Genomic DNA, 18,413 nt, shown 5'->3' with positions numbered 1-18,413 from the left:
GCAATGTATGTTCAATTGTGTTATTGACTTTTTTATATTGAAATGGATGCATTTAGTTTGTGGTGCTTTCACGCCCACGTGGGGGCGCACTCGCACTTGTTTACGTGAAGAAGAGCGCTCACACGCCAGAAGAAGACTGACAGCTACGTAGCTCTGAGTGAGTGAGTGGGCGAGTTAGCGAGAGAGAAAGACGGCTGCGAACCTACGTTCATTGTTTATGCTTTTAAAATATCTCTACAGAGGCAACGCCTGCGTGTATCATCTTTTCTGTTGTTGTTGTGTGTTTTCCACCCGTGATCGGACACTTAGAGCCAGTTGTGTGGTTGTTTGAACGATGCTAGCGAACGCATGCTAACCTGTTACGTTATTGCTGTAATAGTACCTAATTATCATTTATTTACGTTGATGCAAACCTGTTTGCTATCGAGGACCAACTTGATTCAGCAAATTATACGGACGTCCAGCATTGTCTTTTGGGAGTTCGCTGTATAGACCCTACTCACCTACGTCACAAAATGACATGTCGCCGTATCCGGCCGCCATATTGTCCGTATTTTTTAGACCTATTCTCATTGTTTTCAATTAGTGGTGCAAGTTATAGAGCAATTCATGGAAGCCCCGGTGTTATCTGACGCCGTAAACTCATTGGATGCGTTGCATAAAAGGCGTTATGTGGAAAAGCTTCAGTTTATCCATTCGCCAGATCCATATTTGATGCCTAAATCGATGTTTTTTGACCCGCTGTCTTCGCCGTCTTTGCCTGACCCTGATATTTACAACTATCTTGTCCACACAAAATCAGCCTATTCTCACGAAAGTTTGAAAAACTTTAAGAGCTTGGAGGCTTATAAATGCTACGTTGCTGGTTGGGTGAAACAGGTCCTCGTACACGAAAATTCGGCAGGAATCTTGTGCTCGGGAAGGTGAGTTACGAAATTTTCAATTCAAAATCTTTTGTTCTTGCTAACATCCACTGTCAAGTCTAATGTATTTCATGTCATTTGTCAATGGAGCTAGGGGTTTTAATGTTTATATGGTTTAGCGATAGCACTCTCACTACATAAATAAATAATATGTAATAAATATGAAGTGCGATAGCACTACTCCAGATTGTCCCTAGTTGAATTTATTTTTTGGCTTTTGACCTCAATAGTGAAATTGTAAATTAATTGTAAGACAACAGTCTTATTATTCCCTTATAATTATATATTTTCAGATAGTTCATTCACAACGTCTGAGTGTATGTTGTCGGCGATTAGCCTAGCAATGATCTTAATTGTGGTTGTCAGCCCAAAACCCTCTAAATATATATTAAATGCATCTTACCAGATATAAAATGACTACTACATAATCTGTGGTAGTCGTTTGGAGCCCAGTTTTCTCGTCGAATTGCAGCAGTCAATCTCGCTCTCCTCTCCGGGTCTCTCGGAATACGGTAAAACTTCAAGTCTCTCCGTCTATCTTCTCTGTTTTTGCAACCGACCGCCACACACGACTTAACGAGCAGCAAAACACGCCATAATAGGAGGAATTTACGAAGCGCTAATGTATTAACATGACGAGTATACGGACAACATGGCACGGGGGTGTGGCTGTGGTGTCACGTGAGTAGGGTCTATAGACCCTACCCACGTGACGTCACAACTCCGCTCTCCTGACTGGTGCCGCCCACTTGTCCGTCAACACATCGTGTTGACCTGTTACGGCTACGTACATTCCTCCTATTTACGGCGTGTTTTTCTGCTCGTTAACATTAATAATCAAAATGGTGAAGGCGTGTGTGGCGGTCGGTTGCAATAACAGAGAAGATAGACGGAGAGACTTGAAGTTCTACCGGATTCCGAGAGACACGGAGAGGAGAGAGCGAGATGGGCTGCTGCAATTCGACGAGAAAACTGGGCTCCAAACGATTACCACAGATTATGTAGTAGTCATTTTATATCTGGTAAGATGCATTTAATATATATTTAGAGGGTTTTGGGCTGACAACCACAATTAAGATCATTGCTAGGCTAATCGCCGACAACATACACGTATGTATGTAGTGAGAGTGCTATCGCTAATCCATATAAACATTAAAAGCCCTAGCTCCATTGACAAATGACATGAAATACATTAGACTTGACAGTGGATGTTAGCAAGAACAAAAGATTTTGAATTGAAAATTTCGTAACTCACCTTCCGAGCACAAGATTCCTGCCGAATTTTCGTGTACGAGGACCTGTTTCACCCAACCAGCAACGTAGCATTTATAAGCCTCCAAGCTCTTGAAGTTTTTCAAACTTTCGTGAGAATAGGCTGATTTTGTGTGGACAAGATAGTTGTAAATATCAGGGTCAGGCAGAGACGGCGAAGGCAGCCGGTCAAAAATCATCGATTTAGGCATCAAATATGGATCTGGCGACTGTATAGAACGAAGCTTTTCCACATAACGCCTTTTATGCAACACATCCAGTGTGTTTACGGCATCAGAAAGCACCGGGTCTTCCATGAAATGCATTTTAAATTCCTCGATCAATTGAAACCAATGCTAATACAGAGACAAAATGACGGACAAGTGGGCGGAACCATACAGCGAGCACGTGGTTTTGTGACGTCGGTGGGAAGGGTATATAGCCAGGACCGAGCCGTAGCGTCCTGGTGAGAACAGTATATTCGCATTTCGTTGTTGACACACTGTACATTTATTCAGTATGTTGTTCTCTATTGTATTTTTATATTAAATTGCCTTTCAAGATGACATATCTGTTCTATGTGCTGGATTTTATCAAGTAAATTTTTTAATTGTTCTATTTTTTTAAAAAAAATGTTAATGCTGATTGGATTTTTTTCCTGTAGAATTATGAGGCTAAGGAGCAATTTAATCAATTTTGGAGAAATAAGGTTGCAAAAGGAGTAGTAATGATTTCAGGTGCATAATTGGCAGCATTTACTGCTGGATTGGATGACAATGAATGTCATCCTACATTTCTTTTTATCCAATTCACATAATGTACACATCAAAAATTCAGTAAATAAAGGCATACAAAAATTCTATAAAATGGTTTTGGCCAAAAATGTACGGTTCTACCAAAATTTGACAAAAACATCCACATTTATTTCCAATTCATTTCTAATGGGAAAAATCACATGAGATCAACAGGAAGAGACCAGAAAATACCCCCCAAAAAACAGGAAGTGACCCATAGTCAACAGAAAGTGACCTGTAAGTACCCTAAAATTAACAACGAAGTGACCTGAAATGAATATAAAGTGACATAACATCTACAGTAAGAGACACATCGTCCAGAAATTCATCTTCTAGTTCAAATACATACTGCCCAGTAAATGTAAACATTATACATGTACCTTGACTATTCCTTATACAGAGTTTACATTGCACACCCCACCACCACACGATTAGTGGGGGGTCCACAGTTCTCCCAGACTTCAATCAGCCTTCTTGAAAACTTGCTTAGCAACGACACCTTCCACTCTCATCTCCTGCGGAGAAGGAAAAAAGCCATTAGGAGGAGACGAAGGAGGCATTTAATTAGCAGTGACAATCAACAGAGGAGTCTTGAACACAAAGGGAGTGTCAGCCAATGACAGGATCGATCCAAACGTGAACCCTCCCCCTTCCTCTTCATTATTTGACCCTGTAATCCTTCTCTGAGACTACTTCAAAATCCTTTAGCAGCTATTCAGCGCTCCCTTTTTTCCCAGCCTTTTCTATACGGATATATGAAATCCTTACAAAGCTACTCAGTAGAACAATGGCGTCTGTTTGAGACATCTTAATGAGACACACAACCTCAACAACTCTTGTCTGATACTCATAGAACACTTGACTATAAGCTACTGAAGCACCGATACCAATATTAGTATCTGAAGGGGCCCCGACATACAAGGGCGTAGGTTTGGTCTCAACATTAGAAGGGGGGCTATATCAGTATAACCTGCTTGTACGCTTTTTGCTGGGGATGGAACATTAATAAGACCAAACAGATTAGGTGAACGGGTCAGGGCTATATTTCTCACAAATATGCAAGGGCGTAAGTTTGGTCTTAATATTGGCAGGGACGATATAACAGCATAAACTGCATGTACAGTTTTTGCTGGGGACGGGACATTGATAAGACCAAACATATTTGGTGAATGGGGGTCAGGGCTACATTTTTCACCAATATGAACCTAAATAATTGATAGGCTAAATGATTAATGCAAAATAAACCTGTATTGACCTATACTAACTTTCACAATGCAAATTTATAACGTCTCAATCTGATTTTTTTTTTTAATCTAGTCAAATAATTTTCTCCATCTTTTTTTGAGTGTTAAAGGCTAGTTAACAGATTAATGTGTCAGATTATTCCACTTACTTCAAGCAAATATTACTATTTGTGCGTATTGAGCCCATACATCTAAAAGTTGGTCATCTTTCACCTAAATCCAGAAGAAAAAAAATCAAATAATGTTTTGAACAATATTCTTGAATTAAGAAAAATTTCTGACAAACAACTTTTTCTTTTAAGATTAAATATACCAACTTTTTGCTTAAAATAAATCTGTTAAGCTTATTTTCAGCTAGCTGTTTTTCTTATTTCCAGAAATCTCAGTGAGTAAATTCGACTTGAAGCACTGCAGCAGTAGAAAAAATAGTGGAATGTTCCCCACCTCCACAACATTGACCTCTTTTTACATTACTTACATTGGCTGCTGCTGGCGGAAAAATATCCCTAATATCCCTTGTCTTTGGAGGGGGCGGGGGAGGCGGCATGTTGTATTTCTGTCCGGCTGTAAATGGGTGTGTGTGTGTGTGTGTGTGTGTGTGTGTGTGTGTGTGTGTGTGTGTGTGTGTGTGTGTGTGTGTGTGTGTGTGTGTCTGTCTGTCTGTCTGTCTGTCTGTCTGTCTGTCTGTCTGTGCGCCGGGGTGGGGGGTTTCAAGTCATCAGCTAATCAAATGTGCGTTTCAGGTGAAAAATGGACTGGCACATTCAGCAAGTGAAAAGGGGTCAGTGTAAGTCTGAACATAATGCAAGTACTGTAATTCATTTAATAACGGTAGGATCAATTATATCCTTACAACATATAGGAAGACAATCTAAATGACCTATATAACTGAAGTCCTTATATAATGCAAATAAGGTTGCTTAAAAGTGGTGGGGATAAATTGAGCATCCTGAAAAGTTGGTTGTGTTATGGCCCTACCGTCCCTATGCAAACCTATGCCCTTGCAAATATGCTTATGTGTTTCCAACGTAAAAATGAGAAAAGATAAAATTCTTATTTTCATGGGAGAAATTTATTTTTCAAAACATGCTTTAGCCTTCTTTCGTTCTAAACCAGGCCGTTTACAAGAAGAAAAGCAGCAGCATGTGTTTCACTACATTTTTCAGTTTCATTAATGTTAACATATACCGTATTTTTCGGACTATAAGTCGCACCTGAGTATAAGTCGCACCAGCCTTAAAATGCCCAACGAAGAGGAAAAAAACAAATAAGTCGCACCGGAGTATAAGTCGCATTTTTGGGGGAAATTTACTTGATAAAATCCAACACATAGAAAGATATGTCATCTTGAAAGGCAATTTAATATAAAAATACAATATAGAGAACAACATGCTGAATAAGTGTACAGTATGATGTTACATTATGCATGCAAAAACAAAATGCGAATATACTGTCCTCACCAGGACGCGACGGCTCAGTCCTGGCTATACAGCGAGCTACAGTATATATCCGTCTTGTGTCTTATCTTTCCATTCCAACAATAATTTACAGAAAAATATGGCAGATTTTATAGATGGTTTGAAATTGCGATTACTTACGATTAATTAGTTTTTAAGCTGTGATTAACTTGATTAAAAATTTTAATCATTTGACAGCCCTAGAGACAATGTTGTGAAAGTGGGGAACACTCCACAAATTTTGCTACTGAAAGTCCCACCTGCATCAGCGTTAGTATAACATTAAAGAGCATATGACACCAGAAGAAAAGTCTTAAATGGCATTATTATGTGAATTAGAATCATATTTTGAGATGATTCGACTATATACAACAATTTAGCAAAGCGCAGATGACGAGAAATTAGTCTTTTAATCTGCCGGTTAGCCACGCCTACCATTATAGGGCTTTAGCGTCCCCAACAGGTGGATGACGTCAGCGGTAGACTGGGCTCATCGGTTTTACTATTCAGCCCATTGAGGGGGAATTGTTCAGAACGAGGAAAACGCGACGAAGAGAGCCGCAAAATGTCATTGTTTCAGTCTCTCTACTCCCAATATTGTTACAGGATATTCTTTTTATCCAAGTATTTTTCCCCCATAGATATATAAATGGCTTGAGAAGGACCAGTCAGCCCGTCGAGGGGGAACTATTCACAATGAGGAAAACGCGACGAAGAGAGCGGCAAAATGTCATTGTTTCTGTCTCTTTACTTCAGTATTTTTACAGGATATTCTTTTTACCCAAGTACTTTCCCCAATTGCTAAATAAATGGCATGGTCATGACAAATAACAATCTTGTGCTAAATGGAATATAAAATAATAAAAATCCATTTATTCAAGACGACATGGCAAAAATACTCCATAGTGGTCAAAACTGTCGACTTCACCTTTACTGTCACACCTCCCGAACGATATTTTATGACACCTAAATCGGACATATGTAATTTCCCTTCCCCGGCTTCGGAGAATGTAAACAGACCAGAAGGAGTGACAGTTAGCCGACATGCTAACCCGAACCGAGGGATGTTTCAAAGTCTTCGAAGTGGAAAATCACACATAACTAGCCTGGATTATTTGACATGACGACCCGGTTGTCGAGTTTCTTTGCGGATCGGCAAACCGCCCGGCGGAGAGCAATTTACAGTTCGTTCCCTGGAGGAGGGTGGCTGGAGTAGTTGTGCAGCTAACGTGCTAACAGCTAACTGCTAATGAGCATGAGGATAGCTTTTTACATGCCTATCAATGATCAAACGTAAGTAGTCCTTTATTTAAAGGAATTTTATAGTGTTTACTTTGTAATCACTGTATTCGTATTTGACATAATACAAAACAAGATGTTTACTCACTTCCTTGTAAGTCCAATGGTCCCACAGTAAATATCCACGGTGAATGGGAACCTTTTGAAACTCCAAAAAGGCGCATACGCCTCTCCCGCATACAGAATGATTTTTCTGCAGGCGTTTGGCTGGCGTGATGCAAAAAATAAAAGTATTAATCCGCAAAATCAGCTGAATCCTTCGTCCTCATACACAACAGTACACTGTATAGTGAAGAGAACGTCTTCTACCGTACATGTCACAGCGCCCTCCTCCTCAATGCAAGACCGAAGCCGGAAGTCACTCATTTTCAAGGCGCGGGATTCAAAAAACTAAATAAATATAGCGATTGCTTCCACACACATCCAAGCGGTCCATATCATTCAGGGGCATAAAATACCGCGTGTATTATGAAATAAACATGCTTTTTCGTGTCACAGGCACTTTAAACTGTGGGAACTTCTACCTGCAAAACTCGAGTAGGACGCTGCTTAAAGAGGTGTCCTCCTGTATGTGTTTTGTGCTGTCAATTTTGTATTTTTGTAATTAAACTGTGAGAAATATAGTGAATGGAGTTTAACTTTTCTATTTTATGCGGACTTAAAGCAGCTCACAGGAGCTTTCTTTTTTTTTTTTGTTGAGTTTAGCTGTGCTTGTGGACAAAAACATTAGTGTTTTAGCTGAAGGACAGCTCCATTTTTATTTTTTGTTGTTATTCCCTGACCAAAAAGTTTTTTCAGTTATATTTAATTTCTTTATTTAGACAATGTTGAGTGGTCTTAAGACAAATGTTTGTTTTGCATTTCTGGATAGTTAAGATATGATTAACAAGCTTGTATTTATTGTATATGTTAATATAATTTATGTTTAAATAATGCAATTTAGTTTTGCTCAAAATATCCGGACATTTTTTCTGGAAGTTTTCAAAATGTTTCTTTAATAAGTTTTGAAAACAAAGGTTTGAATTGAACGGTGTAGGCTGAACCAATGCACATAAAAGTTAGTACAAGTCAATTCACATATATTTTGCATTGATCACTAAGAATGTCCCATCCTTAGCAAAAAGTGTTAGTGTTAGGTTATGCCATATCGTCCCTACCAATGTTGAGACCAAACCTACGCCCTTGTTCAAGATTTCATTTCCAACAGTTGTTAGAAGGAGGGAAAACGGCAGAAAGTCAGCTAACGAACATTTTTGTAGTCCCCTAGCAAAAAGTGATTAGCACCTGAGCTAAGTTCACGTACTACTGTGCTATAGTCTGCTAGCAAAAGTGGTTGGTATATGAACAAAGCCAGGGGTGCCCAAGTATGGTCCTCGAGAGCCCCTATCCAGCTTGTTTTCAATGTCTGCCTCCTCCAACACACCTGAATGAAAAAATAATGATCGCGACCAGGCTCCTGCAGAGCTTGATGATGAGCTGATCGTTTGATTCAGGTGTGTTAAAGGAAGGACACATGGAAAACAAGCTGGATAGGTGCTCTCGAGGACCGGAATTGCACCCCTAAAGTAAGCTAACGCACTAATGTGGTATAATGGCATTGACTGCACTCAACAAGTAAGCCTGAGTTATGCTCCCGCGTTGCGGTGACAGCGCAGCGACTACGGCGTCATTCGACATTCGATGGTTCTCCGGCCAGGTGACGCGTTGCTCTGTAATTCACCTCCAAGCCACTAGAGGGATGTTTGCGTTATGTTTGTACGGTTTTGGGGCATGCTTGTTGACTTCCTCTTCTCTGGGTTAACGGAGAAAAAATAGACAATGCAAGATGGAACGCTTGAATGTGGATCTTCAGCTCATCAACACTGAATAAATGTTGATCATACAAATGTTGAGGCGCAGGCGACGCAGAAGACGGTTTCGAGGCAGTCTGTCCAACTTTTGATGCCGCATAGAGAGTTCTAGCCTCGGGTGAAAACCAGCTAGCTGTGGCAGCTAGCTTCAAATTGGCGTTGAGCACTGCGTCCAGCGTTTTGTCCGAGGTCTGCAAAGATTTGTGTGCGTGTTTCCTACAAGCAGCCAGTGGCAAGCCATAGCAGATTTCTGGCGTCTATGGAACTTCCCAAACTGCGTTGGAAGCCTTGATGTTAACGTTATCATAAAAGCACGGAGGCACTCTCAATCAGTGATTCTGAATCGTGTGTGAACTGTCAGTTTTTGAAAATTACGCATCAAAACAACTCTTTTGACACCAAACCTGTGCTTTATTCTTCATATACTTGAAGTGTGACACTTAGATAAGTCACATACTCACAGCAAATGTTTGTACCAATAAATGATGAAGTGCACCAACCAAAAATACGACATAAAGTGATAAAAAGCTGGCAGTTTTTGGCCGACTGAGTCACCGCTTCATGTGGCTACTCGATTCCGAACACACACGTCTCGGTGGTTCTTTCATTTTTTTATTCAATCGCTGACCTTGCCATTTGGCAAGCTTTATGATATCTTGACGAGACTTGCTCTTCGATGATACTCCCGTCGCCTTGGTCCATTATTATGTGGAGAAAAATAATGTTTTACAATGGCGGTGATTTCGCTCTGAACCGGAAACAACAGTCTGAGCAGACCAATCACAGTCCATTTCCTTCATGTCATATGCGTTGACATGACACTAGAGTTTGAAAAATCAATAGGTACACGTTAGGCTATGGCGCAGGGTCATAAATTGGGTCTTCTTTGACGGCGCAGGTGTGACGCGGAAGCATAACTCGGCCTTTAGTCTTTTTTTCCTGTTTCACAAAGGTTTCTAAGCAGTGTAACTCCAAGCCATGATGGCAATTATGGCACGCGGTCTGTAGTTTGGGCAGTTCTGATCTAATATGTACATTTTTTTGCTCACCAAATGCAGTTTGTCACCGTCCAGCCAATGAGTCCAGCCTCGGCCTTCTTTCTCGCCTCGCTGTACGCAAACCAGCGAGTCCCCTTCCCAGCTAACGGTGGTCTAAAGGGGGTGGAGGGCAAGAACATGCTGTGAGGACAGCTGAACACATGTTCTGAATGTTAAGTAGAGTACATGAAAAACCCTTGTTAGTCATAGTCATTTGTACCAAATGACATGTTGCTAAGTGGAACTAGGTTCAGGGGCTGAATTTCTTTTTAACAAAATCTGTAAAACTAGTTTAACATACAAAGACCCATGTAAATGTCCAAGGTCATTGCGTTAACACTTTTATGAACGAATTTTTTTGATTTTTGTTTTTTCTTAAATGTTTTTATTGCATTAGTTTAGAATGGAGGTCTTGAACATACATACATACAGCCCAGCCCACAATAATCAAGCGAATACTCGAATCAGCAAAATTTGATTTTAATATTTTTTTTCTAATCGAATACTCGAGTTAATCGATTAATCGTTGCAGCACCAATATATACATATATATGTATATTCACATAGCGGAAAACACAGAAAAGGCTGAAAAAGCAGTTTCTGCTCCTGCACCCCTCTTTGAAATAAACTACTGTATTTTATGCCAAAACAACTGTTGTGTTTGATAGAACAATATGTCTATATGCAGCCATTACAGTTTCATGGCGATTTAAGCCCCCGAACTATTTTTAATTTGTCCATTTTACCCTGGAGACCCATGTTTACAGATGTCGCGCAACTCCTTTTGTTTCAACCCAGCCATAAAAAGAAGGTAAGTAATTATATTAATTATTGGAAATGTCAATTTTTAGCTCTGAATCAATAATTGATGTAGAATGTTTAGTAAAAAAAAAAAAAAAACGTCTTTATAAAATCATTCACTCGCAAACAAATTACGTCAAAATGAAAAAAAAATAGTGTCCGTAAACAGGTCACGGATATCTACCTCATACTGTAACTATTGCTTAGTTTAGTATTTAGTTTTTTTTTTTTTTTTTTTGTTACTGTCGCGTTTTCCCCGATATTTTAGATGATAAATAATCGATCCAAACAAAGAAAATTGAAAAAAAAAAAAAAAAAGTGTAAAAGGATAAATATTTGAAAAAGAAAATCTCGACCACTCCTTTTTCTGCCCTCCTCATTTTTCTTCCCCCAGAAGGACAATTTTGAAATTTGACCAAAGTGGGGGTCTCAGAGTGGAACTTTAAGTCACCTAAGTGTTTTCTGCCATATACATGTATATGAATCGTTTCAAATAAAATTAAATTAGGAATGTCCGGAAAACACAATTCAAAACCGAAAACCGGATATTGGAAACACAAGGCCGAAAACTGAAAAGCCGAAATGGCACATAATTTTTTTTTTTTTTTTTTTCCCTGATTATTTTATCTAATTATTTATTTGATATTTTCAGGCCAAGTTAAATCAAGTCAACTGGCTGGACAATACGGCCGTAGAATGTCTACGATCTCGACGGTCTTCCTCAGACCTCTGTTCGGCAGTCTTTATAAGTTAAGGTGACAATTATTGTTGTGGTAACATCACCGAAGAAACCGCCAGCTTCGTCAAGTTTTTAATCATTTATTTCAGAACTTGTGCAACACAACACGCCTACTGTCCGCCGCAGTTGACGCCAACAGCAACAGGACAATAAAAGAGAAAGTAAAATCTCTACCACACCTATGTCACTGTCACGTCAGCCACGCAGTGCGTTGAGGTACAGCACGCAAACCACATCCGTCACATTAGAAAATTAGGAATTATTATTATTAAGTTATTATTATTCTGATTTTTATTTATAATCTATTTGTTTTGCTATGTGGTATTGCCATTTGTAATGGTACCAGCAGTATATATTAAGGGTTTAGTGTAGGTTTTCGGTTTGTGGAACGAATTAATGGAATTATAATATACAGTGGTACCTCTAGATACAAAGTTAATTCGTTTCAGGACCTTGTTTGTAAGTCGAAATGGTTGTATGTTGAAGAGGTTTTTCCCCACAAGAACGAATTATAATTCCATTAATTCTTTCCTCAGCCCGAAAACCTACAATAAATCCTTAATAAATGCTGCTGGTACTATTGCAAATACCAATTACACAGAGCAAAACCATAGACTTCATAATGATATTGATGGGACACAGGGCCGATTAATAGGGGGCCTATCTCCGTCAAAGCTGACTGAGTGGAAACACAAAGAGCTTTTTACATTGAAAATTCTTGTGAATAAATGCTTAAATCCCTGAATTCTTTATAGATATGGACGTAAAACAATCTCGATTCTTGGTTAAAAGCAAAAAAAAACGGGCATTTAGCATTTATTTTACGTAACTATGTCGAAATTGCTGCGGCCGCCTTACGAAAACAGCTTTTTTCGTTGAAAATTCTTGTGAATAAATGCTTATATCCCTGAATTCTTTATAGATATGGATGTAAAACAGTCTCAATTCTTGGTTAAAAGCAAAAAAAAAAAAAAAAAAAGAAACATGCAGTTAGCATTTATTTTACGTAAATATTGCGAACTATGACACCAATGCCGTAGCGGCTAATTTCTCCCATTGACTATTTTCACAACGTTTCAAAATGCATGCATGGTACGAAAAATATAATAATTACCTTGAATCCTCGAACAAATCACTCCTGAGACAATCCTTCCTTTTTGTATGCGGTACAGCTTTCGTACTTTTTTAACCTAAATCAGGCGTTAGATTGCTGCGTGAGTGTGTTTGAGAATAACTCCTCTTGATATGGGCAGGCCCCCTACTTGAAGGCGTGGTGCAGTGTATGACGGGTGTGACCCGTCAATGTAATGAAGTCGATGGCAAAACAAATGAATTATGAATAAAAATTGGAATAATAATAATAGTAATAATAATAATACCTGTAAATATGTAACGAATCGGGTTCTATTGTAGCGGATGGGTTTTGCGTGGTGTACCTGAACGTACTGCAAGGCTGACTTGACTTGAGAGGACATTTTACTTTCACTTTGTTCAGCTGCGGCGGACCGTAGGCATGTTGTGTTGCACAAGTTCTGAAATACCGTATCGGCCCGAATATAAGACTGTGTTTTTTGCATTGAAATAACACTGAAAAAGGGTTATTTCAATGCAAAAAGGGGCCGTCTTATATTCGCGGTCTAGACATTATACCCATTCACAACGCTAGATGGCGCCAGATGTCATTGAAGCGATGTTCTGTCATGACAGATCTCAGCTACTCTCACATTCACGACGCTAGATGGCGCCAGATATCATTGAAGCGATGTTCTGTCATGACAGATCTCAGCTACTCTTTTTAGTTTAACCAGTTTGTATTATTTTATTGCAATGTTTTTCCTTATTCAGATTTGTTTCAAGACTACAGTTACAGTTAGACTTCACTTTGATGGTTAATGCAGTTATTGCAATTTTGTTGTTTTATCACAATAGATTGGTTTATTTACATTTCAAAAACCAGAAGCCATTCATTTACGAATGTGTTTGCACTTTAGTTTACATATTTAAATGTTCAGATATTAAGATTTGAATGCGGCAAAATAACTTGCTTTTTCTCTAAAATATATTGTTATAATCATTTGTTTCGGATGTACTGTAATTATTTTGTGTATAAAAATTAATTTGGTGTTCAAAAGGTATTTTTTTCAAACTTGAGTCTTGAAAAAGAGGGGGTCATTTTATTATCAGGGCCGTCTTAGATTCGGGCCAGCACGGTAAATGATTAGAAACCTGACGAAGCTGGCGATTTTTTGGTGACGTTACCACAATAATAATTGTCACCTTAACTTACAAAGACTGTCGAACGGAGGTCGCAGGAAGACCGTGGAAATAGCAGACATTCTACGACCGTATTGTCGATCTTCATTTCAATGGTAAGCCTCACCTTTTTCCTTTTTTTCACCACCTGCACTAACATTCTTGGAACCCATATTGATTTCTCTCACAAGAAAATCCGCCGTGCGTTCGTCTTGCGGGAAAACAAAGTACTGCGGTGCTGTTATAAATCGTTGTATTTCGAGCATGTCGTCGAATGTAGAAACAAATGGTGAGTCAAATTTGATGCCGGATGTCGAAAAGATCGTGTGTCTTAGCGATCGTATGTCAAGGTACCACTGTTTTCTTATCTTAAAATCCTGCTCAACCATTTCGACTTACAAACAAGGTCCTGGAACAAATTAACTTCGTGTGTAGAGGTACCACTGTATAGGGGTTAAGCATGTGTTTTTCTTTTTTGTGGGTCTAATCAAGAGGCCGTTTACATGGTGACTCTCCGAGAATACGAACAATTTCAAATTTGCATTTATATGGGCCCGTCTCCATTCGAACAATGTCGAAATTCCGCATGAAAACGATGTAGTATTCATGCCAGGCCCGAGGGGGCAGTGCAGATTTACATGATGCACTTTGACCGCAACAAGCTCCTCAGCCCGGAAAAAAATATGCCCGCCCACTCGAAGCAATGGAATTTTTCTTTTGTTCAAAAAGGCACAAAAATAGAAACATTCAACATATTTAATTTAAAAATATTATTACAGCAGTAAATTAAAGCCAACATTCCGCCATATTTGCTGTTTTAAATGTTTAGTAGCACCGCTGCGCACGCCGAATGTGACGTGTACGAGTGCTGAGGTTATCGGCGCGGTGTCGCGCCGCGGGAGCTTTTGATATTCATACGGAGCAAGCCTCCCTCAATCTCCCGCAATCGGATTCTTCCACTTTGGAGGCAGGATTCATAATTTTTCGTCTTCGCCGACACCATATGCACTCGAGGCGAGTCCGCTACTCAGTCATTGCGTCTTTGTGTCGCAGAGTCGCCATGTAAACTGCCCCCATGACAGGCATTTCGATCAAATTCCATGTTGCTACGTGCAACCACCTACAAGGGCTTCATTTTGAGTCTCTAGTATTCAAGTCTACAAAGGCGGATCTGTGTAGGTGTCTTTGCAATTGTTTGGGTGTTACTGTTTTCATCAGGAGTCTTTCACACACCTCCTGCTTTTGTGAGCTGAACCGCAGGAGGCCGTTGTAACAAAAAAATCCCCGCAGGAGTCCCGGCTGACTTTGCTCTCACACACAAAGCCGACTTGTTCCAAAGCTCATAAGCTAGAATTACATTCCCTACCTGGCACGTGCGACCGTCCACTGGGCCCAAGTCTTCTGTGAACTCCTCCCCAATGACGAAATCCATGTTGAAGTTCCTCAAAGTGGTGAGGGTGCGGATCTTCATGGCCCCCGTGGCGGGATCATGAGTGATGTCTTTGGTGGGCTTGAGTAGACATACGAGCTTCCTCAGAGCAAAGTTGATGTCTAAACAGGGGGAGTGTACTTGAATGTAAACTAGGCATGCCTTTTATTTTTTTTCTCCACAGTGTGTGTGTGTTCATTTGGGGTCACACAGAGGACAGGGTGATGAGCTCAGTCTTCTAATGCAGCTGCAAATGGAGATTATTGCATTATCGAAATTAAGGGTGTGGGCCATTCTTCCTTTTTAATGACGTGCTCGCCCCTATGTGCAGCTGTTACGTGAGGGTAAAGCATTATTAAGTAATAGGCTGCCATTGACGACGCTAAACGTCCAATTCATTTTGGATTGGACGTCTAGCATTGTCAGTGGTGCTGTGGCATGAGTATTCTGAGAGGTTATGAAAGAAATGTTGACAATGGAATCTTGTTTTAAGAGTTGCTATTGTTTATTTAACTTATTCTTGTGATTTTAAAAAAAAAACATTTTAAAAAGTTTTTATAGACTTTTTTTTTTTTTTTTTTTTAATTGTATTTTTATTATTTGTATTATTTAAAGAAAAAAAGTTATGGTTTTAGGGTTAGAGTTAGGGTTTTGGGGGTTAATTTTGGGAAGTTTTATTTTTTTATTTTGTATTTATTTTTTAATCTTTAATATATACTTTTTTTTTTTTAACTATTTAAAAAATTCACTGCCTGGACTTTCAGTCAAAATAGATTGGACGTATATCACTGATTCTAATCGTTTGAATTAATTTATTACGTATCTTTTTTAAAGGAATGAATTATTTTCCAGGATTTTTAAATTTTCTATTCTTTAATTTTTTTTTTTATTATACTTTTATAGATTATACATTCATACATATATATACATACATATATATACATACATATATATATATATATATATATATATATATATATATATATATATATATACAGTATATATAAAGCTATTGTTTCTTTTTAATTTTTTTAGATATGTTTTGCAAAATGAAAGGATAAATTTTTAAAAAATATTTTATTTAAAATAATCCATCGCTGTCACGCCTCCAGGCCAAAATAGATAAGACGTCTTTCACTGTCAATGGCATTGAAATATGATCATACACTGAGAGGTTTTGAAAGAAATGCCCCAAAAGTAGTCCTGTTTTTGTTGTTTTTCCACTTTATTTGGAAAAATATTATTTTTCAATTTTTGTATTCCTTTATAAAGTCTTCATTAGCATTTGTATTATTTCTTTTTATTAAAAAGCAATTCTTTTTTTATTTATTTTTTGTTGTTCTTTTTGATGATTATGATTTTTTTAAAGCCAAGAAAATAATTTTTTTTTTAAAATTAATATGATTTGCTTCCATCCCTCCATCCCAGCCAAATGTTGAACATCTATCATTGTCAATGGCAACCAAAGAGTTAACTGGGAAGGCATGATTGCTCCTCCCAGTTCAAATAGGTTGGATGTCTATCGCAGTCAATGGCACTGAATGAGTTAAACTTCAGGGAAGCGCAATTTAAAAAGAAGCATTTCTTACCTAAAGCTGCGAGATAGGCATCCATGTTCTCCTGTTCCACCATATGAAAAGTACCAGAGTAGTCAGGTTTGGCCATGCTGTCCTGCAAAGAAGCAGTGAAAATGCTGAAAGATGTTTCTGCAAATGAATTCTCCGACCTGTAAACTAGTTGATTCCGGAAAGCGGCAATGACTCACAAAAGGCTCAGCGGCTTCTTTTTTTCTCCTCATGCAAGAGGGAAGGAGGGAAGAAGGGAGGAGGCTTCATTCAATCTTCTCACCGATTGCCTTCCACTCAAGGGGGCGTTGCTTCAGAGCCAAACATGAGTGGGAAGGGGAGGATTGGGAGGGACTCTCGCTTTTAAAACAACAAAAACTAGGGCTGGGCAATGATTCCACAATTTGATCGCGATCATCGCGGGATTAACTGTGATTAATCGCACTGCTTTGCCCATAATCCGATGATGAATTCAAAAGTAGCGTTCAGCATACTTTAAATAAGACAATAGAAATATGTATTTTGAGTAGGGCTTAGAAAAATGATCACACGTGTTAATCACGTGAGATTCATTCCGATTAATCGCAGTGTCATATACACAATCTGATAATGTAGTACAGTATTTAGCATACTTTTGTTTTAAATATAATTTAATAATATTATAGCGGTTTACATTATTGTGGTAATTCATTTGTGAGTTAACTTGGTGTTAACTTCCCCAGCCTTAGAACTTCTCCACTGAATATCAATGAAGATTTAAAAATAATAATAATTAGGGCTGCAGCTATCGATTATTTTAGTAGTCGATTTATCGATGAACTAGCTGGTCCGAATAATCGAGTAATCGGATAAGGAACATGACAAATTAAAATACCTGAGCTGAGCCTGAAACGGTGTTAAAAAAAAAAAAAAAAAAAAATCTATGTACAACAAAAGAACAATTGGCTAACTTAAATAGCAAAGGTCCGCTAGCTTGAATGCTCTAAAATGCTAACGTTTTTTTTTTTTTTTTTTTACAATGCTCTTAACAAATGGTTCAGACACATATTCCAACAAAAAACGGCTAAATATGCCTATGAACTAAATGATGAATGCATAAAAAAAACATTAGCTCATACAAAAACTTGACATAGCTGACATTGGTCTTAACAGGGAGCAGTTGGATTTACCCATGTGAAATGAGGCAGACCAGAGGGCAGTGTATCCACCCTAATCAATAAAACTAAATGCAAACACTTTCAAAATAAACGTTTACAACGCCACTTTAATTAAACGAATACTCAAAGCAATAAAATTTAATTCGAATATTTTTTTTTCTAATCGAATAGTCGAGTTAGGCGATTAATCATTGCAGCACTAATAATAATCGTAAAATTCAAACTTGCAATTAACCAATAATAATACAAAGATCTGTTTCTAATCGAAAATAAACCACTTCAATCATTTTGACAGTATTTTATAATACATAAAAATAACAACACATTAAAATAATTTTTTTTTAAAATTAAGACCAATTTTAGACCGATATTGATGGTATAAATCTGAAAAATGCTTAAAAATAAATTGACTGAAAGTAACATGAAAAATATTGTGAAAATGTTTGTAGTAAGGTACTATAATTAAAAGGCATTAAAAAAAAAACAGTAATTTATTGTATACTTGTATTATCATCACATTGGCAGCCAATGAGTTAACAAGTTGTTAGTTCAATAAAAGGCAGAATTTCAGAATAATATTTAAGATATTTTGTTTCATCCATAAATTAGAACAA

The 18,413-nt window shown here is 38.1% G+C and overlaps 1 protein-coding gene across 1 annotated transcript; it reads right to left on the bottom strand.

Moving 5' to 3' along the window:
* Positions 1–2,804: 2,804 nt before the first annotated feature.
* On the bottom strand, positions 2,805–16,833 carry rbp5 (retinol binding protein 1a, cellular). Its single transcript, XM_057835520.1, has 4 exons — positions 16,667–16,833; positions 15,015–15,199; positions 9,868–9,969; positions 2,805–3,483 (listed from the first exon to the last, which is right to left on the bottom strand). Exons 1-4 carry the CDS (start codon positions 16,740–16,742, stop codon positions 3,430–3,432), a joined length of 417 nt encoding a protein of 138 aa, XP_057691503.1. The 5' UTR covers positions 16,743–16,833; the 3' UTR covers positions 2,805–3,429.
* Positions 16,834–18,413: the final 1,580 nt, after the last annotated feature.

This window comes from Corythoichthys intestinalis, chromosome 4 (assembly GCF_030265065.1).
Source record: "Corythoichthys intestinalis isolate RoL2023-P3 chromosome 4, ASM3026506v1, whole genome shotgun sequence".
Lineage (NCBI taxonomy): Eukaryota > Metazoa > Chordata > Actinopteri > Syngnathiformes > Syngnathidae > Corythoichthys > Corythoichthys intestinalis.
The sequence above is the reverse complement of the archived record's forward strand: the minus strand, read 5'-3'. Positions and strand labels throughout refer to the sequence as shown.

What these genes read in the sequence shown, in the direction of transcription:
- rbp5 (XM_057835520.1), bottom strand. Translation starts at nt 16,742, where the DNA reads ATGGCCAAACCTGACTACTCTGGTACTTTTCATATGGTGGAACAGGAG. An exon ending in TGGACGGTCGCACGTGCCAG is followed by an intron (nt 9,970 to 15,014) that starts GTAGGGAATGTA and finishes CACCCCCTTTAG; the next exon opens with ACCACCGTTAGCTGGGAAGG. An exon ending in ACGGTGACAAACTGCATTTG is followed by an intron (nt 3,484 to 9,867) that starts GTGAGCAAAAAA and finishes CCTTCTCCGCAG; the next exon opens with GAGATGAGAGTGGAAGGTGT.